General features: G+C 34.8%; 1 protein-coding gene across 1 annotated transcript in view; it reads left to right on the forward strand.

Moving 5' to 3' along the window:
- LOC145276938 (uncharacterized) overlaps positions 1-27,795 on the forward strand; it is a 480,759-nt gene that overhangs the window by 202,282 nt on the left and 250,682 nt on the right. The window contains exon 2 of the mRNA XM_080128427.1: positions 8,103-8,183. Within this exon, the coding sequence (XP_079984553.1) occupies positions 8,163-8,183 (21 nt within the window). The 5' untranslated portion in view covers positions 8,103-8,162. The remainder of the gene's footprint in view (positions 1-8,102; positions 8,184-27,795) is intronic.

The raw sequence follows: 27,795 nt of genomic DNA on the forward strand, positions 1-27,795 counted from the left end.
TCTTGGTTGTTTTTCTTTTTGATAAACATTTTTGAGATGCATATTTTTGAATATGCAGAACTTCTAACTAAACTTGAGAAATTTTGAGGTTTCCGATTTCGATGTAGAAGTTCCCAATTTCGAAAAGATGCAGGATTTTATATCAACCGAAACATTACGAATAAAACTGTGAAGACGGGAACAGTGGTCTGAATATTCATTCTTACTTTTGTAAATTTAGTAATTTGATATTTTAATCACACAAAAAAGAGCAAACTATTTAATTATTTCGTCTTAATTATTGTAGAAACTGAGAGAAACTGTATTTGAAACGGTTTCGGTTTGATCGTTTAAATGTGTATTTTATGATTCGAATCGCTGTACCATAGGACGACAGCCTATCAAAAGCCGTCGTCAGCTTGCAAACGACCAAAGAACTCAAGGCAGTGCTAAATGCATCATGACTGATATATATATATATATATATATATATATATATATATATATATATATATATAAGGTGGAACGATAAAAGTGTCGCTTAAAGAAAACAACACGACAGCTTTATTTTAAAATTTTATTTTAAAAAATCAAGTCAGGTAACTTGATTATGTGGTAGAGCTGACATCTATTTAATGTAGCCGCCTTCAGCCTACATCACCGCCTCGATATAGGTCCGGAACTGGGAGCATGCCTTTTCCACAAGTGCCGACAGGAGCTCAGCGGATGGTGGCAATCAGGCTGATTTTAGTGTTGTAGGAGGCCATGTTGGCGATGTTCTTGATGTATGACCAAACGGAGCAATCCAGCGGGTTCACGTTGGGGTGGGGGTGGGGGGGAGGGGGCCAATGAGAGAAGGGTCCAAAGTCGTAGCACTCTTTCTGAAGCCAAGCTTGGGTCTCTTTGGACTTGTGCGCCGAGTCCTGATGCCACACCTAGGGTCTGCCAGCGGCAACCTGATTGCACCAAGGGATCACGGCACTCTTCAGCACATCAAGGTACACTTTAGCGTTGACTTTGTAGCCGACTTTGAAGATGTGACCCTCGTTTGAAACCACACCAAAGATCATAACCGTGGCGGAAAAATTGGTTGAGCTGTGACTCCAAGTTTTGAATCGTCCAGATTTGCATTTTGAGGGTGCTGACAACTTGGATTGGAAGAGAGCAGAAGTTGTACAGCAGCACATCTGTAATCTCGCTCAGGGAACATTGTGTCACTTTCAGACATGATGAAAGGCTCCTACCGCTGTTGGGATTTGTACACAACTGGCCAACTAGTAGACGGTCTACAACAAAAAAGAAAAATGGAAATGGAATCATGTCGTATTTTCAAGATCGACAATTTTATCGTTCCGCCCTACACACACACACACACACACACACACACACACACACACACACGCGCACACACACACACACACACACACACACACACACACACACATATATATATGCTGTATGTACTTGAAATAAACATTACTGGAATAGGAAACTAGGAAACTGTATTACAATAAGCTAAGCGAATTAATGAAGACCAATAGACCAACTAGTCAAACGAGCTGGAACAAAAGAAGCAGGGTATAGATCAGATAATTCTGAAGTACACATGCTATAATAATAGCCACAGAAAAGACTGAGACTAGCAACACCATGTTTGTGAGAGAGCTGGTGCAAGGGAGAAAGGATTGGGCCAATCTAATTACAGATACATTTCTGCACCTTATCAAAACTAAAATATATTCAGAAATGGTTAAAGCCAGGAATGAAGAGGACGCACGTGGTGTTCACTTGTGACATTTTTTAAAACTATTTCTATCGCCTGTTATTTTCAACTTTAAAACATGGATAAAGTCCGAATTTTTTTTACCCTAGCGACATCAGATTAATCACCATGATTTTTCATGTTTGTGAAATGTGATAATGTACGGACGAATACGAAATGCCTTAGCGTGTTATATATATAGAATGTCTTAAGAGATATGTCACAGGATATTGAATTTAATCGAAGTATTTTCGAATGAAATCAAAGTCGAATGAATAATGGTAGTGGTTGTGACCCAACGGGTCACGTGTACGTCTAGTTCTATCTAATGTATAAAAGACTATATGTCTGTCTGTCTGTCTGTCTGTCTCCATATTTTCAAACTCTATCTCTTCCAAAATTAAAAGTCACAGAGCGGCTCAAATGATTGGAATTTTTACAGATTGTTCTTTTATGGGTCTTTAGTGGGTGAAAATAATTTTATGGGGTCAAAAAAAGGATAAAATTTGAAAAAAAAAAATCGTTATACAGTTTGTATATTCATCTTAGTTTATTTTTCATTTTTCATTTTTAATCAGTTCATATGCGTATCACGTTTGGTACAGTGGTAACGTCATCAGCTTTGAATGCTACAGTTTTGCTTTCGGTTTCAATTCTAGCTGATGGCACTAAAATACTTTTTTTTCTTTTGAAATCACGACTCTATAATAATATATGCGAAATCTGGACAAAATAAAATATCATATTTAAGCGTACTTTGCGACCGAGCATAGCCGGGTGCCCCCTCCCCCGCTAGTATTTTCGACAAGATTCTCATTATAGCTTTGTTTGTTTACCTTTTTACCTCCTCCCCACCCCTTTATGTATTTTTCTTCATACTGTAATCTCTGTGCTCATTAGTGATATAACAAAAGCATGCATTTGCTTTTTATTTTTGATGTAACCAGATTAGAAGAGCACCTGTTTACAATTCAGATTACAGCGCACCTGTTCAAAATCGAGCGATAATCTACGAATGCTAAACGCAATAATAAAATACTCACTAGACAGAAAATCATAATCTGGATAATTCATAAACTGGCTTGTAGTGGAACAAGAAAAAAAAGGTAAATGAGATTTAGAAGCAAAAATCACTACTTTTTGATTTCGAGTATTATTATTTTACTAGCCGGACCTGTGGAAATTCCATTGCGGCATCTTTCATGTGTTATATGCTGCTGCTCGGCATTCTGTGGACGTTCAGCGTGAATGGATACTACACAATATTATTGTCGCCCTTTTGTTAAAACTGTAAAAGTATTTATCTAAGTAATCTGGTTAATGTAGTGTCAGAATATATCTGGTTATCACGATTTATCTCTTATATTCTTATAGGCGTCTGTAACATATTTCCATTGTATGGACGCCCGGCGCGAACGGAAATCCCACGATATCATTATACCATCTTTATACAGAACAGGTACTACCTTCGGATCCTAGCCAGTAAAGCAAAAAGGTATATTTTAGTTTTACATATGGTCCAAAAGCGACATCACTTTTTATTTATTTTAATTTTTTTTTTACATTGTGTCTTCAGTGATCGGGAGATCCTATTTATTAAAACGGAGGATAGAAGGTGATAACATACTACGATCATTAAATTAGCGTATCTATATACTGATTGATCGAATAACTTATAATCTGGAAACCGTGACACGCGTACGTACGTTAAAGGTACTACGATATTAATATATAGAGTGTGGAGATAGTGAAAAGAGCGCAAATGTGACAACAAAACATTTTACTTATGAATGAAGTGTACTGTTTGTAAATGTTTGAATGTCAAACCTGCTTTGATTATCAATTCCTTCAACTCATACAATTACGACGCGCTGACCTTGGAGAAGGCATTTGGCGACAATAGTGGCGAGATGCCCACGGCATCAATCAGAATAGCCTGAGCTTAAAACCCCATCTCTGCAAAGAGACTGAGTTCAGGGTTTCGTTTAAATATTAACAGTGGTTATAAGAACTATGCAACTAACTAAGGGCGACAACTAGCCATATGGTTATTATTAAATTGGAAGTTGCTAGCGGATTGTGTCTATATGTGCAAGCTTCTGTTGATATAAAACTTTCGCGAATCTGTTTCCTACGAACAGTATTAGGTTATTAAGATTAAATAAAAATTGAATAATGCATAATTATATTTAAATAAATCCTTAAAGTTAATTAATTCGACAGAGACCACATCCTGCGTTTGTTAGTGAGCAACCACTTGTGTAAGAACTCTCAGCGTGTAAAATCTATTACTAATGGAGATTTGGTATCTGTCTGTCCGAAACCAATATTATACTATTACTATCTTTTAATACTCAGTTCAGTTTGCTAAACTATTTCAAACTAATATACTATCTTTCAATGGTCAATTCAAGGAAGAGTCGTGTTGTATCTGCAATGTACATGGTACTGTCTTCCCAAGAATTACCTTCTCCTTCGTTTTTTTGGGGGGGGGATAGGGAGTATTATCTGTTTTTTTAGTCAGGAGACGACCCTCCCAGGGGGAATATAATGTAGTGTCTATTCTATAGTCATGAGACTATTCTTCCAGGCTTGCCTCCTCCTTTTGAGTGGGGCATAGTATATGTTCATTTGTAATGTAATGATATCATTTTTCCAAGCATTACCTTCTCCTTTTTGTTTTGGTGGGTTGTATAGTAACTGTTCTATTGTGAAAAAAAAGCCTCCCAGACATTACATCATCTTTTGGGAGGAGTAGTATCATATCTGTTTTGTTGTCATATGGCTTTCCTCACAGGCATTACCTTCTCCTTTATTTGATAGTTCTTATAGTATCTGTTCTGTTGTTAAGAAGCCATCTTCCCGAACATTACCTCCTCCTTTGAAGCTGCTAGCATAAGTTTAATCGTCATGATACAATCCTCCCAGGCATTATTTCCTAACTCAGGCGAAGGCTATTATAGTATCTGTTCTATTGTCATAAACTACCCTCCTTCCCCTTTTTTTTGAGGAGGGGGACAGGAGGGATTAATTAACTATCTGTTTCCGCTGTCATGAGATCATCCTCCCAGGGATTATCTTCTTCTTTTGGGGGAGTGCATTATCTGTCCTGTTGTCATGATTGCATCCTCCCAGATATTAACTTCTGCTTTTTTTTAGGAGAGGGTTTAGTGTAGTACCTGTTCTGTTGTTATGCTCCTAGATTTTATGTCCTGCTCAGGAAGTGGAGAGGGTACAGTGTAGTACATGTTCGTCTGTCATGATACCATAATCCCATACATTACCTCCTCTCTTGGGATGGAATGGTGTAATATATGTTTGTGCGTGATATTTTTACTAATAACAATAATGTAGAGTGCTATATAACCCATGACCATAAATATCCGGTTTAAAACCGGTTTTCTTCTCATATGGATTTATCATTCCTTCAAAAGGTAACACATTTCAAGTGTCGTGTTACAATCCTGCCCCCCTTGCAGCCGGTTTGTAACCTGACTAATTCTACTACTTCCTTTGTGCTGTCACCATCATACCATTGCGACCAGAGTGGTGGTATATCATTAGAACCATTCCAGTGACTCGATAGATTGTGGTGTAATGACACCACGCACCAATCGCTGTAATCATCATCATTATGACGGTTTATCTGTTAGCTGATCTCTGCCATCAGACACATTTTTGTGCATTCACTTGTGCTGTTCGCTTTCATACTGTTCTTGTTAAGCCAACTTTTGCTAGGTAACATGTTGAACTAGAGATCTGGAAACAAACCATCACTCATATTAAGATATAACCACAAAAACAAAAACTATATATATATTATATCTATAATATAAAGCTGAATGTGTGTGCGTGTGTGCGTGTGTGTGTGTGTGTGTGTGTGTGTGTGTGTGTGTGTGTGTGTGTGTGTGTGTGTGTGTGTGTGTGTGTGTGTGTGTGTGTCTGTCTGGTCACGAACAGGCTCCTATATGGTTGACTATTTTAAAAAACTAATTGACTATAATGATAGAAGATTTATCGAGACATAGGAATGAGTATGTTTGATCTGGCAGAACGGTGGTTCATTAAAATTGTGGAGTCTGCGTTCGCGCCTGGTCCACAAAGTATGGAAATAAAAAAATTAAAAATTAAAAAAATAAGTTTACAAGTGTTTTTGATATAGATGTACATAAGAATACTTTGATAAGTATGTTTTAACTTAAATAGGGATGGTATAATAAAATTGTGGTGTCTGCATTCGCGCCTGGCCTCCATGGAATGGAAATAGGCACAAACTTTAATAAAGACTTTTCATATCTATCTGCATAAGTATACTTCGATAATTATGTTTCAGTTTGAAGAAATATGGTATAATAAAATTATGGGGTGTTCGTTCGCGCCTGACCTCCAAAGAATGGAAATATGTCACAAAGTTTAACAAGGTTTTTTAATATAGATCCACAGAAATATTGTGATAAGTGTTTCAGTGTGAACAGGTATGGTATAATAAATTATGGGGTTTATCTATTTTATTTTTACTTTAATTATATTTTGCTTTGGTTTTGATACACCCGAATTCGAAGCTATCTCTTTACAACCCTTCCTTTTCATAACCTATCATACTTTTATAAATCAAAGTCCATTTTCTGTAGGCTGTTTTTGAACCCAGTCAACGACGGGCACTTTTGCTAGTATATATATATATATATATATATATATATATATATATATATATATATATATATATAATACTCCTCATCTTGAGTTGAGCATATTGAGAAGTGATACACGAATTACCATTAGCATATAAAGCGATGCTCTTTGTGTAAACAAATCGAGCTTAAGTATTTCAGACGATGTCAAAACATCGTTAATTCACGACTCGCACAGCAGCCGCTGATTAGCGTAATGGTTAGCAGCCTTGATTCTCATATAGGCGGTCGGGTTTCAATCCTGGCTTGAGGTAGTTGCCTGTCTAGCCACACTGATGAGCCGTGAAATGGTGAAACAGTACTGTAGTATGTGGATGACTATATATATATATATATATATATATATAGTATATATATATATATATATATATATATATATATATATATATCGCAACACTGGGCATGCTAATGTTTCGGACAAATGCTCAGTTAAAACCAGAATTCCTTGTCAGGCGACTTAATAAATTGCTTTCCACAGAAGAAACCAGTCCTCAAACCTATATGTAAGGACCGAGGACTGATTTCTTCTGTAAAAGACAACCATTTATTAAGTCACCTGATGAGGACTTATATATATTAATATATATATATAGCGTTTCGCCTTGGATGTATATCTAAAAAACTGAAAAATAATATAAATAAGATAAGGGATAAAAAGGTTCATCTCTACTTAATTCATCTAATAAATTGGTCCGTGTTTATGAATTTGATTTTAATGAATTAAGAACTTTATCAAAAACTGAACAACTGAATTACAATGTTGTTAGGTATGAAGTGCCTTCAATAAGTTTTAATACTTTTTTTGTACCCATTATTTGTCACCCATTAGCACAGGACTGCTTCTCTGCTGATTACAACTTGGAAATTTTCAAATCCAGTGTCAACAAATATTAGTCAATCAGAAACCGTCCCATTATTGCTCCCATAGTTTTTCTTATCAGATGCCAATTATTTCAGTCTCATTGAACCTTATCCTTGAGTGGTTGTTGGCCTTGATAAATGGTTACTCTGTAGTAAAAAAAAAAGGTTCTAGAAGAATGAAGTATAACGTATTTATTCGGTTAAATGCTCGTTTCGTAGCTAAAAGATCAAAAGTGGGGTTGGAAGAAAGTGTGTGTGTGTGTGTGTGTGTGAGAGAGAGAGAGAGAGAGAGAGAGAGAGAGAGAGAGAGAGAATTATATTTTAAGTACATAGCTTAATTATTGTCAGGCTGTTTAAGCTTCCACCAAAACTCATTATGTTCTCCCAGTAATCCTGTCAGTCTGACAATAAATAACATCATCTTTGCCCACTTCATCAGCTTCTGGTTCTCACGACTCAATATTGTAAATCCCTAAGACTGTTGGACATTTGTGACTGAAGCTTGGTGGACAAGTCAGGCATAGAATAAAGTGTATTTATATCAGATATGGTTTGATTGCAGAAAGGATTGTGTATTTTATCAACAATTCTATGGGAGCCGTATTTTTTTAGCGGTAGAGGGGGGGGGCTTATCCTGTAGCATTTTTTTTTTTTATCTCTCACACATTTTTTAGGATGGAAATTAAACATAGAATTTTTAAAATTAAATGCGTTGATCAGATGGACACATCTCAAGAATATTGATAATTTTTTATTTCATTTAATTCTCCTCATCGATTTTTAAATTTCCTTTTTCCTTTCTTTAACAGAAATGGTTTATTTCAACAACCACCAAAAGGGTTATTATTACTTGGAAGAATCTCGACAAAATGACATCTATAGACAGTGAAGTAAGTATATCAATTATTATTACGTTTTTAGTGAATAAAAAAAAGCAGCTTTAATATTTAGTATATAGATATTTTTTAATGAGAATCACTGCAGACATCAAATGCTTCATATAAGAAGCTAAACAGCACGAAAGATGATTTCATATGAGAGCAAATCCAATATCTTTAGTTAGCTCCCCTTTTGATTTCTCTAGCCAGCGGTTGTATTTGGTGCATCAAAAAACGTAACCAAGCTAGTGAATTTTTTTTTTCAGCATATTGCACGGATGGTGTAGCTTAGGGTTTGATCGGAGAAACGCTGTGGGTAGTACATGTTGAAGACATCATGTGTGTTAAGATTTTGTATGCACATGACCAAAGTCTCACAACTGAACAGCAGTATTGTGACTATCACGACCTGATATATCCTTAATTTTGTTGAGAGTTTTATCTCTTATTGATGCGATACTCTGCTCTGGAGGATGCAAAAGGTTGCACGAGCATGATCGATACAAATGCCAATCTCATCCTTACCTTATTCTTAAAACTCCTATTCATCCCCCAAACAATGTAGATTGTCAGAGGTGTAAAGGTACATTTTTTTTTTTTTACACAGGAATCACCACTTATCAAGCCCGGAGGCAACTCGAGGATAAGGGTTAATGGGTATACATTAGTCAAAGTGATTATAGCATAGTAAACATTAGTAGGAATTTTGTAAATTGGATTACTTAGAGGGAAGGTTTATCAAAAACTTGTTTACATTGGACTTGAAGACAATCAGGTTGTAGTCAGCTGGAAAGCAGGCAATCAGAAGAGAGTTCCACAGGCGTGCAGTTCTAAGAAAGAAGCTTTGTTCATGGAATCTACATTTAGGTTTAGGCACAGATAAAGAGTGCGGGAAATTATTGATAGTGGTTTTGGCTAGACGAATGTTTTTTGTGAAAGTTTGGCAGATTGCAGGTCAGATGAGCACTTGCCATGAAAATAACGATAAAGTAGAGACAGGCTCGCAACGTCTCTTCTGTGGGAAAAAGGTTGCAGGGAAGAGAAAAGTGCATCCCCTACTAAGCCACAAAGTCTATTTTGAACTCTGTCAAGGCAGGATAAGCTGCTTTTAGCAGCTCCTGCCCAGATGTGGCAACAGTACTCCATCATTGGATGTACTTGGCTTTTATATAGGTAGAGAATTGCATCAGGAGTGAGATATTTAGTGGAGTGGTAGAAGAATCCCACCATTTTTCAAGCGACCTTGGCAATGGATTTGATATACGATTTCCATTTCAGATCAGGAGTAAAGGTTAAACCCAAAAGGGACCATGTCTGCAAGAAACACTCGAAGTAGGGAGTTGAACAGCAAGATGTCTATTCATGTTACACTTAAATTTCTGTATGTTAGTGCTGTCAGGGAAGCAAGATCAAGGGAAAGAATGTCAAAGTCAAGCAGTTTGGAAGAAGAAACTTTTAGAGTAAAAGATTCTGTGGCATCAGGGGACAGAGTCAAGGTTTGCGATTTTGCTGCTTGTCTGGTTAATTGGGGATATTAACGTCAATTGGGCACAAATGTTATGAGTTCATCAGAGCACATTCCATTAAAGTACTTTTAAAACAAGCAACATTGTAGTGATGGGACAGAGGTTGAAGCTTGGTTGACAGTGCAAGACCTATTAGATTGGAGATTCCTTTTTGGACTCTCTCTACCAGAGAGAGACTAATGATTGTTGAACTGGCTGATATGTTGCAGCAATACTCCACGCATGTGCAAATGGTTTCTTTATAGAGATACTAGCAGGCCACTTGACATTGCCCAGCCGATAATATATGCATAAATATTATATTTTAATTCATACAGAAACTGAGACATGTGCATGCGAGTATTATGTTTTTTTTCTAAACAGTCTATTTCTTGCAAGTAAAAAAAAAAAAATGCTCCAGCTGAGATCGAAACGAAAACCTAAAGACAGTAAGTCAAGTATTATGATAACCATTCGGCCAGCATGACACGCTTTTCAAAAAGGTGTTTTAAACCGACTCATACTTAACGTAAGGAATCTGTAATGTAAACCATTCATGCATGCACAGTCGTGAAACAATTAGCAAGCAGAGAAAAATCCAATGAACCCACATAACTAATTTTTCAATTTTGACCCCTTCGAAGCTCTTTTTCTGGATAAAAATCTATTAAAATGTTTTCGACATATCTGAATAACCTATATACCAAATTTCAAGTCTGTAGATTAAAAGTTTGTTGAGTATATCGGTTCAGCAGTGTCCTCGCACTCGCACACGCACACACACACACACATGTTCACTTTTATAGATATATAGATAAGATACTGTCAGATGTGACTGTTTCTAATGCGGTAGAGGGAGCCCACCTTCTTTGCGGCAGCCTTGGCAATGGCTGCTATGTGTTTGTTCCAATTCGTATTGCAAGCTATAAAAGAATTAGATATTATTGACAAGTGATTTTTGTTTTCTTTCTTTCTTCCTCGTTTCCAAACTTGATCTTTTGCCGGTCAGTAAACACTAATCTTGTCTTCTCAGCCTTTAGGCTGGTTATGGCAATAACATTTCTATATGAAAACCAGTCTCTGTTTTCTTTGCGATAAAATCACAATGCAAAAATAACAACTGCTTGCCTTCACTTTCTGTTCTATTAAAGTAACATGGCCATCGACTTGTGTTGATTTTTCTGGCGATGATCATAATGGCTAATTATAGCCAGTGACAATGCTTAACCTTGGTGCTTCTGGTTTGGAAATGAATTAAACAAAAATATTTTTAAAAATGTAAAAACAAATATATTTCAACCTTTTGAAAAACATTAATGGCAAAATTTCACATATCATATTAGATGGCTCTTTCTGTCTTCATGGAAAGCTTGAAGAGGACAACATGTCTGGTTTGCCCAGATGCCAACATTTAGGGGTACAAAATCTCATTTGTAAAACACTCTCTGTGTGTGTATGTGTGTGTGTGTGTGTGTATGTGTGTGTGTGTGTGTGTGATTGTGTATCTCCAGTTTTTTTCAAGCTGCATCTCATCCGGGACGTGAGTTCACAGAGCGACGTGAGGTGAGACAAAGGATAGCATTTTTATGGACCGTTTTTTTTTTTTTCATGGGTCATTAGCCGGTAAAAACAGCTGCTAAGGAGTCAAAATTGAAAGAAATTGGAACTTGGCAGACATAAATTGACTTAGAAGTTTTCATGTATGCATGTCCAAATATATACACATTTATACTTTAAAGTTGGTTCTTTTTTAGTTATTTTGTATCCATCTAACGATAGCTCAAACAGTAGCAACTAAAGTTGGAGTCTTAATAATAAATAATTTTACCAAGAATTCGCCATAAGTTTTGCTTTCGGTTTTGATTCTAGCTGATGGCTTATATTTTTTTTTTTTTTTAAATCACTACTATATATTGGGTACAATATAATAATTAATACTCGCTAGAGTATTGTCTCTACAATAATATATGAAATCTGCATAAATTAGAATATCATATTTAAGGGTGCTTTACGATCAGGCAGTGCTGGGTGCCCCCTACTAATTTATGATACAACATTTTATCTCTTTAGACTATTTCCATTATCAACAAAATTTCTCTTTATATTATTGTGAAAGTAGTGGGGGCGGGGGACGAAATTACCCCGAAGCAAGAATGCCATTGTGCTTTAATCTACTCTGCGTTGTCCAAGAGCAATGAATATGAGATTACAATATTATATTAAAAAGGGATAGCTCTAGTATATTAATTACATTTCTTTTTCAGCACATTACAAAAACAATAGAGGGGAATGGAATGGCCGGACAATGAAGAAAAGGCGAAGGACAGAAAAATGGGGGAGAGGAAAAGATAGAAGTTTTACTATACAGATGTTACACATATTATTTAACTTTTATTTAGTTTTATATGGCTCTGGGCAACGCTTGGCAACCTTGCTATTTGTTTAAAGAGGAACGAAAAACAACTCATATCTTGAGCAATTATTGATATATTCTCAAAATTCGAAATGCCTCCCTTAAAGGATCTTTTACCGGATACCGCTAACTCCATGAGCGTACACCATGATCTTTAGAGAGGAGCTTAACTTGTAGAATGCAGCGTTCATCGTGTCCTTTGAGATACACCTGAACATCGGTTGGATCCTGGCGATCAACTTGGAGTTTTTACCTTGGCACCAAAGTCAACTGTGGTATCTTGCTGGCTGGCCGATGTAATCTCTAACTAACCTTTTGTCAGGCTTCAAGTGTATCTTGTCAAACTGGGGTATCTGTAAATAATTTCTAATGAAACCTTTTATTTAATCCATGTGGTTAGCGTGCTCTTGTTCCATTAGCCATAACCGGGTAGAAGCCTTAAGTAATTTGCAATTGTATTTTAGTGTTGCCCACACTGAGGATTGAACCTTCGATCTGCAGAAGATCCCCGAATTCGACAGGATATACCCAAAGAAGGCCGGAGGTTACATCAGTCGAAACGTTGTGTGAATAAAACTTAAAATGAGAATAGCAGTTCGAATAATCCAAATAATACGAATTATAAATTCTTACCTAAAAAATTCATAAGCATAAAATTTGCAATAGAAAATTGTGAACAAATATTGTCCGTGCCATGCACGTCAGAGTGACTAGTACTGGTTGTTTGAGGTGATCGTATAAGGAATAGAGGATAAAAAAAACCTTTGGAAAGCTGAACTAGCACTCATCACGTTGATATTGTTCGTTTTATTTGACATAGCAAGAATGCATGAAGTCCTCGCATGCTTGACTACATTTTAAAATAATGGACGATTTAGCAAAGAGGTAAGGTGACATTCGTCAAACTGTCATGACTCTTGTGGAATGCAAGGTGTGCCATTGAAGAGATACGACAGAGTAAAGCGATGAACTGAAATTAACATGGATTAAAAAAAAATGTAAGGCAGGTTGCGGTGTCCCCATTTATTGTTGTGTAGTGGTGTGTGTGTGTGTGTGTGTGTATATATATATATATATATATATATATATATATATATATATATATATATATATATATATATATATACATAGACTTATATGTAATTATACTGAGTTCGTGAAATTCAGTAAATTTTCATATACCAATGGTAACAAAGAAATAACAAGATCTAATTTAGGAACACAACGAATGGGATATATAATAAAAAAATTCTTTTAAATAGCTTAGGGCTCCCTGTAGAAACTTGTCATGACTCTGCTCTTAAATAAGGATACGAAAATTAGGCAATATATTAATATTTAAATGGGATTTTCCGTAACCACAACAAAGGTAGATGTTTCTCGCATGCCTTTCTAGCTAGGGAATTTCCCTTCCTTCCTTCTCTTCAAAAAATGCTCCATTGCCAAAAGTGTACTTATTCATAAAGTCTGAAGAACTGCTGGTTTTGAAAATTTTCAAACGACATAATTCTTGAGATTGTCGAACTGGACATGGAAACAATTGTAACGTAAATTGAAATACACTTTTTGTTGCCACCAACACCTTGTTTTGAAGTCTTGTTTTTGCTTACACAGTATATATATATATATATATATATATATATATATATATATATATATATATATATATATATATAGCTCGTCTGAGCTCCAATCTCTGGTCCTCCCCCTCCAATCTTTCACGAAAAACACCTGTTTAGCTGAAACCACTGTCAGTAATTTTCCCCACTCTTTATCCGTGCCTAAATCAAAATGTAGATTCCATGAACAAAGCTTCTTTATTAGAAGTGCACGCCTGTGGAAATCTCTTCCATTTGCCTGTTTCCCACCTGACTACAACTTGGATATCTTCAAGTCCAACATAAGCAAGTTCCTGATGAACCGCCCCCTTAAGTAATACACTTTAGCAGATCTCCATTACTAGCGATTACTACGATATTATCCCATTGATTACTGTACACGCTTATCCCCGAGTGGCCTTCGGGCCTTGATAAGTGGTGACTTCCTTGTAAATATATATATATATATATATATATATATATATATATTTGGTAGGCAAAATCTTTTAACAAAAATATATATGCATACATAAATGTATATAGAAAGAGGTTTGTGTTTACTATAAGCTCATTATGCAAGTATAAATCATGTAGAATATCTGCATGAATGTAACTACATGTAATAATTAACTAAAGATTATCATCCCACGAGAAAACCGAAAAAAACTGATAGGGAATTAATTAAAATGAATGTTTTAAAGAATATACAAATTAGGTAGGTCTTTTGCAGATAAAGGCAATTCTACGATTCATATATAACTAAGTTGTATTTTCTTTTTAAATAAATAGAAAAAAAAGGGTTTTTAATATTAATATCAATACACACACAAAAATAAAATATAGGAATATAGATAGAAGATAAGTAAGATAAAGTACTAACAGGTGTAAGAAGTTTTTTGTCCCAGTAGAAGGTACCCTGCTTCTTTGCAGCAGACTTGGCAATATCTTCTATGTATTTATTCCAATTCATGTTATCTATGAATATTAGGTCGAGAAGTATTGTTGGATGTTCAAAAAGCGTTCTGTCAGCCATGGCAGCCATACTAGTTTTGAAATAATTATGGTTAACTGTACGGTTTATTTATAAGTTTATTTCCTATATTAACAGTACACTTTGTATAGCATAGCATAGGGACAGATAAAAATCCAACGACTCTCATGTACCAAAAAAATTTTCAATTTTGACCCCTTTGCAGCCTTTTTTCCAGATGAAAACAACTTAAAAAGTTTTCCACGTGTCTGAATATTCTACATACCAAATGTCATGTCTGTAGATCAAAAATTGGTTGAGTACATAGGTTGAAACGTGTCATCAAATACATACATTCTCACTTTTATAGCTACACTAAAAAAATGTGCCCGGCGTTGTCTAGTATTAAACATAACGTTGAATTTCTTTAAAAAATGAAGTAAAAAAAAAGAAAAAAAGGAAAAAAAAACTGAGACCTGTGCAAGTGAGTATTTTGGGTTTTTTTTTCTAAAGAGTTCACTTGTTGCAAGTAAAATAAATACTCGAGCTGAGATCGAAACCAAAACTTTAAGACAGTGAGTCAAATATGCTCTTTAAAAAGGTGCTTTTAAACTGACTTATACTTAACATAATAAATCTGTAAAGGGAACCATTCACGCATGCGCAAACGTGAAAAAGTTAGTAAACAGAGAAAATTCCGGCGATTCCCACGTAACAATTTTTCAATTTTTATTCATTAGTAGTACTTTTTTTTCAGATGAAAACCGATTAAAAAGTTTTCTACCTGACTGAATAACCTATATAACAAATTTCAAATCTGTAGATTAAAAATTTGGTGAGTATATAGGTTGAGAAGTGTCCTCATCCACATACATTCTCACTTCCATAGAATATAAGATTAGCAGGCCGCCTGGCATTGCCCGATCGTAAAATAGGCATAAATATTATATTTTAGTTAATACAGAAACTGAGACATGTGCATGCAATTATTATGGTTTTTTTTTTTCTGAACCGTTCACTTCTTGTAAGTAACAAAAAAAAAAAAATACTCAAGCTGAGATCGAAACCAAAACCTAAAGAAAGTGAGTCAAGTACGATAACCATTAGACCAGCGTGATACGACCATTAAAAGGTGTTCTCAAACTACTTATTCTTAACGTAAGTAATCTATAATGTAGACTATTCACGCATACATATTTGTGAAACAGTTTAATAAAAATCCGATGACACCTATGTACCAATTTTTCAATTTTGACCCGCTTAGCAGCCCTTTTTCTGGATGAAAATGAATGAAAAAGTTTTCCACGTGTCTGAATATCCTATGTACCAAATTTCAAGTATGTAGATAAAAAATTGGTTGAGTATATAGGTTGAGAAGTGTCCTCTCACACACACACATTTTTACTTTTATAGACATATAGATAGATAAAAATGTTTTAATTTGTGACTTACAGAACACATGTGGACTAGCTGAGCTGTCGCTGAACGCTCAATTAGTACCGACATTAATTAAAACAATTTTTTTATTACGGTAACAACCAATACATTTTCTCCCCTTTTGTGTTCATAATAGGTTTAACAATTTTTTTTTTTTTGGAACCATGAAATAAATCAACTTTATTTTTTACCTTTTCTTTTTTTTTATTAAATTTAAAAATGAATTATGTAGTGGAGATGGGAAGGGGCTAAAAGAAATTTAACTTTGACCTAGAACCTAATCTTAACCCTAACCAAATCCAATTTTGTTTTTGCATATTCCAAATCGTAAACGGCTTTAGCTATTCTCAATGTGTTTCGTAAATTGCAATCGAGAGCTTGATAGGGATTCCCTCCGATAGAAGCATCATCTTTTCAAAAGTATGCACTGAACAAACTTCATTGAAGACAATCATCAACTCCTGTCACTATTACATATTACATACAAGCTGGAGTATATTTCTTAGGGTTTCAGATGGCCAAGTCAGCTTGTGCGAAAGTTAGCCAGTACACATGTTAGCAGTCAGGTAATATGACATGAAATGTTTTAGAAAAGATGTCAATTGGTCAGCAAAGGTTAATGATGAATGCAAAGCGAATATGATGAGAACAGAAATCTATGATATGAGTAGGCAGAAATGACGATATTAGCAGAGTAGCAAATGATTCTAGGTTATGACACCATCTTCCCAGATAAGGCTTGGGAGGATGGTGTCATAACAAGTGAAGATATGCTATATTGCCTCCTCCAAAGAAGGAGATAATGCTTTGGGGAATGGTTTCATGACAAAAGAACAGATAGTCTTAGCTAGTACACACCTTAGCTAGTACATATCTAGGCTAGTACACGTCTTTGCTAGTACAAATTTTAGCAGGCAGGTTATCTGGGAGAAGAATCTAGGTCATGATACCATCCTCTCAGACATTACCTGGAAGGATGATGTCATGATGAACGAATTTATACAAAGGAGGAGGTAATGCATGGAAAGGTGATTTCATGCCACCAAATATTGTGTGGCAGACTTCAGTGAGTCGACTGTGTTGTGAGTGTGCTTGTTAGTTTTGGCCTCGATCACGTTCCAGAAAAAATAATCACCAGGGTTGCAATCGAGTGAGGAGGATGTCTACAAGTCTGGTAATCAGTGGTGAGGAACAATGTTGAGCAGCCACTCCTGAGACGTCTGTGTGCAACAGTGGAGTTCTGTTAACAAATGTAAGAGTTTTTTGTGGCGACCTTATCCATTCGCGGGGCGGGGGGGGGGGTCACTACGCTCCTCAGCACCTTCTGGTATTTTGTTTACTTTTTTTCAAGTCAAGTTTCAGATTTGGCTATAACACTCTGTATTACTAATGGAGATTTGGTGTCTGGATCTTAATTAACAAGTACTCGCTTAATTCTAAACCTTACACACGCTTCTTTATAACATGTAAAATTTATCTGCTGAGTAATATATAAAAAAAATAACAACATTGTCACTTTCATTAGTTCAGCCAGAACAAATCGCATTAAATACGGTATTTTGCTTTTCTACATAATTTATTTACGTTAAATCAGAATACATGTTTTTATTGCCAAAACTGTCACTTTTAATTTAAAAGCAAAAAAGATGTCATTTTTCTTACCCTCGAGCACCAGTGACATAGGTTATAACTAGGGCTATGACAACAGAATGTTCTTTTCATTGTTTTGACTCTCGAGTATATATCCGACACAGTTAGAACCAGTTAATGATCGAGAGCAACGTCACTCTATATAAAAGCATTCAAGATATCAACGGATACGCACTCGAGAGTCAAAACAATGAAAAGAATATGCTGTTGTCCTTGCCTTAGTTGTAACTAAGCCGACGCTTGTCACCACAATTATAATAAAAAGACAGTATACATATAGCGTCCCTGCTAGCTTAGATAAATACTTTTGTAGTTTTAACAAAAGAGCTACAATAATATCAGGGCTTCTCCATTTATGCTGAACATTCACGGAATGCCAACATCAATATATTATATATGAAAGAGTCTGCTGTGGAATTTCCACAGGTCCCGCTAGTTGTTGTTGTTGTTGTTGATGATGTTTTTAATAATAATAATAATAATAATAATAATATAACGAATAAACGTTACAGGGAATGAAGAACACCGAAGCTGCATATCTACAAATTCTACACCCCCATCATGTATCCCCCCATAGTTTCACCACCGCTCCTCCCAATAAAAAAGTGACACCAAAGAGATGAGAAGGGTCAAGAAGGACTGAAAGACCGAGAAGAGAGCGCCAGCCAGACCTCGGTTGGACAAGCGCAAAGAGAACTGGGACTTTGGGGAGGCTTAGTGCCACTAAAATTCCAGTATAAACCAATGGCCACTGTCGGCGAGAAATCAATGGTAAGAGGCTGTTGCGATGATGCAAATTAATTTGCAAATGCTATCGAAGGAGGTGGAGAGAACTGGACGTCTGGGGAGACTTGTTGTCACTCAGCCTCCAGAGAACACCACAGGTTTCCAATCAGATCGTTTGTTGACTTGTGTGAAAGTTCCATGTGAGCCAATAATAATAATAATATAGAATGAAGGGAGAGAAAGAGAGCTTAGTTTTATTTCAGTGCCTTGAAGTAATAAATAAAAATTAAATAGCGAAGTGATAGCGAACTGGCGAAACCTGCTAGTAGAAAATTAAGTGTTACATTTGAAAGAGAAGTAGTGGTTAATGACAGGACTTAAGTAACAAGTGTCCACTTGATTCCAAATCTAACACCTTAAAGAGTAACAACTAAAAATTAACTAATCCTTCTAATCCATTCTTTACAAAGTGTAAAATTTATTTGAAAAAAAAAAAAAGGAAATAAAAAGTAATTAACATTCTGAAGGAGTTCATCCAGAACGAGTCGCATAAAACACAGTCACTCCCATTTTGTCATTTTCATAAATTCCTTTTCTTTAAATTAAAATACCTTTTCATGCTAAACTTGTCAATTTGGGAGATTAAAAAAAAGTAGAATTTACATGACACGTGCACTCATCTTGCCATCATAATTATTAGCTAAAATATGCAATCAGAGGAAGCATATTTTGGCAAGTATATATATATAACGACTAAACATATACTACACTGCCCTCACTCCCCCCCAAAAGAAGTAACGTCTTGGAGGATGAATCTCATTGCACTAAAATAGATATTACACTACTCTACCAAATAGAGAGAAGGAGTTAATGCTTGGGAGGAATGTATAATAAGAACCCAAAAGATAATACACTTCCTTCACTCCCCTGCATTGGGCACTGAAGGGAAGTACATTAGTTTGAAATAGAATAGTAAGCCGTATTGCGCATTAAAAGATATACAATGATTTCAACTTCAGATAAACAAATACCAAATATCTATTATTAATAGAAGTAATAGTATTGTTCCGGTTTCAGACAAACAGATACCAAAACTCCATTATTAATAGAAATAATAGACTTGTTCCGGTTTCAGATAAACATATACTAAATCTCTATTATTAATAGAAATAATAGAATTGTTCAGCTTTCATACGAACACATGCCGAAGCTCCATTATTAATTTAAAAAATAATAGAATTCTTCCGGTTTAAGACCAACATAGACCAGATCTCTATTATTGATAGAAATAATAGAATTGTTGACATTTCAAACACATGCCAAAGCTCCATTATTAATTATTGTTCTAGTTTTAAATAAATGCATACGAAATCTCCCTTATTAATAAAAGTAATAGTCGTGTTCAGATTTCGGACAAACATATACCAAATCACCATTATTAATAGAAATAATAGTATAGGTTTGCTTCAAACAATCAGATAGCAAACCTCCATTATTAATATAAGTAACAGTATTGTTCCGGTTTCTTACATACATATACAAAACTCCATTACTAACACAAATAATAGTATACGTCTGCTTCAGGCAAACAGGTACCAAATCTGCATTATTAATAAAAAGCAATTATATTGTTCCGACTTCCGACAGACAAATACCAAATCTCCATTAACAAGTAAATAAAATTAAGTTACAGTATGAATATAACTTCAGGCAAATTGCTATCAAATCTCCATTCGTAATAGGATATTCAAATCCGTATAGAAAGTCAGTCAATATACATTTTCAAAGCAGATTTTCTTTTAAGAAATGAAAGTAACTTTATATTTCCATTTATTCACACACATTTTTGCGTAGTCATGAGAATTTGTATTTCTTGTTAAGATTCAGTTTTCAACCAATCATTTTCTGTATTTTACACTTTCATCTATTCACATGTCTTTAGCATACTTTCTAATGTCCAGGCGGCATTCTACACTCTTAAATAAAGAGCAACGTGTATTTATCTATATTTCTGAAGTAATCTTGATTTTCCCCTACATCTACATTTTCGCTAGGAAAATAACCGAACACTTCCTGACCACATCTTTCACACTCGACACTTACAGCACTTCCTAAAGCATGTTTCACGAAACTATGCATGCATTCAGCCCTGTTTAAAGATTATTACATTTATTCCAAACAAACTGCTTCTCTCAAATACTTAGTCTCACAAAGATAGTAGTGAAAAGTTTTCCTCTCCCTCCACTCACATTACTGCGTTAATTCCTTAACAGACATAATTATTTTCAATTAAGCATTTATTTATTTTTGTTCAATTATACTAATTCCAACATGTCACACTTGATTTTAAAAATAAATACTAAATGCTCTCCCACTTTCCCTTACAATATGTCATCCTAAATATATTCATAGAATAAATCATTTTTGGAATACTTGATTTTCAAAATTGCCGTATACATATTAACAATACTTATGCATCATAAAAGATTAATTATGTTTTATGATACATATTAAAAATACCTATGCATCATAAAACATTAAATATGTTTTATGAGACATACTAATAATATGTATGCATTATAAAACATTAAATATGCTTTAGGATACACATTAATAATACGTATGCATCATAAAACATTAAATATTATCTCTACACTTCATTTTCTTGTACGAAAACAAATTATTATTTACTTTAGGAAATTTCTTTTTTGCAAATATTTTTTTATAGTTAAATCATTCTTTTATATCCCACGTGTGCAACACCGGGACATGCGTCATGCTAGTTTATATATATATATATATATATATATATATATATATATATATATATATATATATATATATATATATATATATATATAAAGGTAATGATTAAAGTTAAATTCAGAGGAAATGAAATTAGCAAAATGTTCAGCTATAAATAAACAAGTATTTTGCTTATCTGCGCATATATTGAAAATGTTATTTAAAGGGTATTTAAATGGTGCTTAAAAGTCATAGAGAAAGGATATCATACAACCTGGCACTGACAGTCCAATATCAGGATTAGTTCAATACTTCTGCCAGGTCGGACGAGTAGTAATCAGAGGGGAAAATCAGAGGTAATCGAGTAATCCGTTATAATTAAAGCATTTTGCTAATTACATTTCATTTCCTCTGATGATGTGAGCCATTATTGAAAATCCATGGATTAAGGAAATAAATGTAATTGTTCTTCATATATTTCTTGTTTCAAACCATAAATTCTTAACTTTAATATATTTTTATATTTTGCTCTATTTTTAAATATATTGAGCTTTACCTTTTTGGCTAGGATCATCCTGAAAATATTATCTCACTATAATATTTAATAGGACAATTCAATTGATTTCTAATCTGTGATTTAACTCATTTATATATATATATATATATATATATATATATATATATATATATATAGTCATCCATATACAGTACTGTTTCGTTGTATCACAACTCATCAGTGCGGCTAGACTAGCACCTTTCCCTAACCATGGCTTGAAGCTACAACCATTGCATTGATAGTCGGTAGGTCTAACCAGTGGATCATGGATCGGTGCTCAAAAACGACTTTTTCAAATATCTATTAAATAAACATTCACTCGTCGCTTTTACAGTGCTCAAGCTACTAGTTTATTTCCAAACAAACAAATGGCAAGCTTTGCTTATAATGAAATAAGCAGTGAGTGAGAGACATTTGAAATGCCAGCGCCCTAGAGGAATGGCCTGCAGAAAAATGTCCAGGCAAACCCATCAGTATTACCAGGTAGGCACACCTCAGGTGATTAGAAATTAACTAAATCAACTAATCAAGGGGAGAAGGTAAGGCCTTGGAGGTTGGACCTCCTAGAACTGCACAATATCAGACATACCAGATTCAAGAGGGAACAAGCCATCTCAACAATGGTGTAGACTCTAATGGAATTAGTGCGAAAGGGAAAACATTCAGTTTGATATAACGTTTCCATTGCTGGACATACATATTTAATATCCCGTTCCTTTCTTTTGAATGTTGCAGGGTTTGTCTTCTCACTGCTCCGATAACTTGGAGTCATGGGCAGAAAGTACCAATCGAGAATCCATTCCTGACAATCAGCCCGACAGGTGATGTGCCATTTACGTGGACTGAGGTATGCCGCCTAGGTATTACTTAGGACGACCACCCTCCCAAACCTTGCCACCCTGCTTTCAGGTGGGGTAAGGTTATTGCTTGTTGCCTGAGGCGCCCCTACCGGGGAATGCCGATGGGGATGCCCAAGCAATTCTTGTTAGATCAGAGTATCTCCCCTTTCACCTTGAGGGGCGCTGGCTTGACATCCTCACTTTCCGACCTTGTGTCACATCTTGCTAAGGTAGGCAGCAAGTCAATATCTACACATGTAATGGACGCATCTTATTTCAAATTCGTCCAAGCAGCTCTGTCTATCTGTTACGCTTACTTTTCAAATATCATTCTTATCGCCCCAATATATAGTCTGAATGGACACATGTGTAAATAAAAAATGCCCGTTTCTTATTTATGTAACGCAATCCTCAAAATTGTTTAAATGACGAGTTATCATTGGTCCATTGTTAAATGACGAAATATATTTGACAATGAGATAAGGACATGTCAGATGCTTATATCAAAGTAAGCAGTCAGCTATTAAGGTGTGTCTTTTTTTGCTATGAAAGTATACGTGCATTTATCTACCTGGCGTTTTTTGTTTTTTTTTTGTTGTTTTTTTTGTGACATTGCTTTGTCCATAGTTTATTTTTGTTTGTTCTTGTGTGTGATCTGAGAACAGGCAAAGAACACATGTTAATATGCGAATACTTGCATTCATAATTCAACTGAAACATTACTGAACGGCAGTGGCATGTGAATGAGGTGAGGGGTCCTGGGCACCTACATTGGCAAGGAGGGCAACAACCAATCATAGTCAAACTGTCTCCTTTTCGCATAGTATTCCTCAATACTAGGACTTATTCGTGAACTTTTAAGACTTATTTTTTCTCTTGGAATAAAAGCCAACAGAGTGTAGGTCATTTTTGAAATGTCTTTTTCCCCTATTGACTTTGCATTCTCCCTTTGAGAAATAGGTCAGTTTATTACTAATCGCCTGAGACGCCCCTACCTGGCAATGCCAACGAGGATGCCCAGGTGTTTTTGCAAACCAGAGTGCTCTTCCTCTAGAGAACTGGATCTTCCATCTTAAGGGGCAACAGGATCTGCCCGGGCCTTTGGCCCTGGGTCGACAAGATACAACAAATTCATCATGGCTATTACTGAACCCTAACTCCGACACAAATACATGGACTCTTTTCTTTTCCAACAAAACCGCTTAACTTTTCATCTCTGTCCATACACTTGGACTTATTCCATTACTAGACCGTCTTCTCGTTTTCAACATTCTTACTAACGAAGATAATCAATAAAGTTGTTTTTAAATGTTAGAATGGGCGTTTATACACAAGCATGGGTACCCGACGTTGCCCGGGTATGGAGAGGTGGTATAGTAAGGCTACTGAGCAACCAATCCCCCCAAAAAAAACAACTAAAATAATAGAAACAATAAAAAAAATTAGCTGCAGTAGCCAGGCTCGATCCAGTAATGAGAAAGAGTAAAAAGGAAGTGAAAATACCAAATGTATTGGCTGTCTCGCCCACAGCGCACTCACAATGTTACTGGCCTTTGAAATGACGTGTTTTAAATGTACATTGAGATCGCGAAGCGTGAATGGCTTTGCAAAAATGTTGACGCAAAAACTGACATCTCCTTGCAAAAAACAACCCAGTCGACGGTCAAAGAATTAATCTTTTTGGCCAATTTTTACATATTTGTCGTCTGAGAGATCTTTCTAACGATACCAATTTTGTTAGTGTTCATTGCATGTGTTTAAAGATTTTGGCAGACATATGAACACACAAACTTTGCCTTTTATGTAATAGATTACGTGATAAAACCTTTATATAATCACTGTCACATGCTCAGCTCCCCAAGAGAGAAGTGTGTTATCAGCAGCACCGGGATAAGAAGAAGAAGAAGAAGAAGAAGAAGAAGGAGGGAGAGAGAGAGAGAGAGAGAGAGAGAGAGAGATTTGTCAGTATAGTGTGCTGACCAAAAAAGAGGAAATTACCTTGCGGTTAACCTTTATATAACCCTTGTCATGTGCTCAGCTCGCCAGAGAGATAGCCTCTGATTGGCCAAGTCCGCACGGAATTTACAAATGAAAGGTGTTCAAAATTTCTTAAATCGTGAAATGTCACTGCTGCTACAAGTTTGTTAATTGCAGATCTGGTCCACGTTAGATTTGAGAGAAAATGTTGAGGAATCATGATATTATGGAATACTTTAACTGCAATATTAAGTTTGTATATCATTTACATTTTGTTTGAGATGAATGCCTCTGTAATAGTAGTAATAAATACTAGCAGGACCTGTGGAAATTCCACAGTAGCATCGTTCATATGTAATATATTGCTGCTGGGCATTTTGTGGGCGTTCAGCATGAATAAAGACACCATCATATTATTTTAGGCCTTTTGTTAAAACTGTATTGCCCTCCCCTTAGTAAAATAATAACTTTGATATATTGTCTGGATTGATTATTTCATTACTAATTTCGACAATCATTTGTCATAATTTTAACCCACATTATCTCCCAACCTTACTAAAATAAATACTTTGATATATTGTCTGGGCTGATTATTTCATTACAACCACACCAATCAATTAAGTCACACATCATCATTGTTCATGATTCTTGAATATGTTACTAATTTCGACAGTCATTTTAATAATGTAAACCCACCTTATCGCCTTCCCAGTTACTAAAATAATAATTTTGATATATTTTCTGGGTTGATTATTTCATCACAAACACACCAATCAATTAACTCACATAACATAATTTTTCATAATTCTTGGATATGTTGCTAATTTTGACAATCATTTTTCATAATTTTAACCCACATTATCGCCGCCCCATAACTAAAGTAATAACATTGATACATTGTCTTGGCTTATGATTTCATTGCAAACACACCAATCAATTAACTTACATTTCATCATTTTTGATAATTCTTTGATATGTTACTAATTTCGAAAATCATTTTTCACAATTTTAACCCACATTATCGTCCACCCCCCTTTACTTAATTAATAACTTTGATATATCGTCTGAGCTGATTATTTCATTACGAACACATAAATCAATTAATTCACATTTCGTCATATTTTATAATTCTTGGATATGTTACTAATATCGACAATCATTTTTCATTATTTAGACAAACATTATCGCCCTCCTGTTACTTTAATAATAACTTCGATGTATTGTCTGGCTTCTTATTTCATTACAAACACACTAATCCATTAACTTACGTTTTATGATTTTTCATAATTCTTGGATATGTTACTAATTTCGACAATACATTTTTCATAATTTTGACCCACATTTTCGCCTCTTACAAAAGTAATTACTTAGATATATTTTCTGGGCTGTTTATTTCATTACAAACACACAAATCAATAAACATACATTTCATCATTTTTTATAATTCTTGGACATGGTACCAATTTCGACAATCATTGTTATAATTTCAACCCGCATTATCGGCCCTCCTTTCTAAAATAATAAGTTTGATATATTTTCTGGGCTGATTTTTTTATTACAAACACACCGATCCATTAATTCACATTAAATCATTTTTCATAATTCTTGTATGTATATGTTACTAATTTCGACAATCATTTTTCATAATTTTTAACCATATTATCGCCCCTTGCTTACTAAAATAAATACTTTGATATATTCCCTGGCTGATCATTTCATCACAAACACACCAATCAATTAACTCACATTTCATTATTTTTCATAATTCTTGGATATGTTGCTAATTTCAACAATCATTTTTCATATTTTTAACACACATTATCGCCTGGCCTTACTAAAATAATAACTTTGATATATCGTCTAGGCTGATTATTTCATTACAAGCACACCAATCAATTAACTCACATTTTATAATTTTTCATAATTCTTGGATATGTTACTGATTTCAACAGTCATTTTTCATAATTTTAATCCACCTAATCACCTTCCTCCTTACTAAAATAGTAGCTTTGATATATTGCTTGGACTTATGATTTCATTACAAACACACCAATCAATTAACTCACATTTCATCATTTTTTCATAATTCTTGGATATGTTACTAATTTCGACAATCATTTCTCATAATTTTTACACACATTATCGCTCCCACCTTACTAAAATAATAACTTTGATATATTGTCTGGGCTAATTATTTTATTACAGGCACATCCATCAATTAACTCACATTTCATCATTTTTCATAATTCTTGAATATGTTCTAATTCCGACAATAATGTTTTTTATAATTTTGACCCACATTATCGCTCCCCCTTACTAAAATAAGAACTTTGATATATTTTCTTGGCTTATTATTTCATTAAAAACACACCAATCAATTAACTCACATTTCGTCATTTTTCATAATTCTTGGAGATGTTACTAATTTCAACAATCATTTTTCATAATTTTAACCCAAATTATTCCACCCCTTACTAAAATAATAATCTTTATATATTGCCTGGGCTGATTATTTCATTACAAACACATCAATCAATTCCGGGTATTTTCTTAGTATTTATGTTCCACCTATCTTATCCGATCCCGGGTGATGCCGCGTATTCTGCTAGTATATATATTCCACCTATCTCATTCAATCTCAGGCGACGCTGGGTGTTCTGCTACTATATGTTTTCCACCTATCGTATTCAATCCTGGCGACGCTAGGTATTCTTATCTAATCCAATCTCAGGACTGACTTTATGCCTGCCACCGCACTGGTAAAAATATACTTGAAATAAAGTAATGTTTAATTCGTAAACTGTTTCAGCCATTTCCGGGACTAACTTCATATCCTCCACCCCACTGTTAAAAATATACATGAAATAAAGTAATGTTTAATGTGTAAACGGTTTCAGCCATTTCCGGGACTGATTTCAGATCCCCCACCCACGGTTAAAAATACACATGAAATAAAGTAATATTTTAATCGTAAATGGTTTCAGCTATTTCCGGAACTGATTTCATATCACCACCCCACTGTTAAAAATATACTTGAAATAAAGTAATGTTTAAATCATAAACTGTTCCAGAAGGTTTTTCAAAATTAATACATAAAAGCATTAACACGGTTAAGTATTAGGCAACCATTACTTCAACATGAATTTCTGAGTGTAGTATCAGTCTCAGCATTCCAATGATTTAATCCCCCTCCTTAAAGAGAGTTTTT

Source organism: Euprymna scolopes, chromosome 5 (assembly GCF_053919585.1).
Source record: "Euprymna scolopes isolate OS-2025 chromosome 5, ASM5391958v1, whole genome shotgun sequence".
NCBI classification, from domain to species: domain Eukaryota; kingdom Metazoa; phylum Mollusca; class Cephalopoda; order Sepiida; family Sepiolidae; genus Euprymna; species Euprymna scolopes.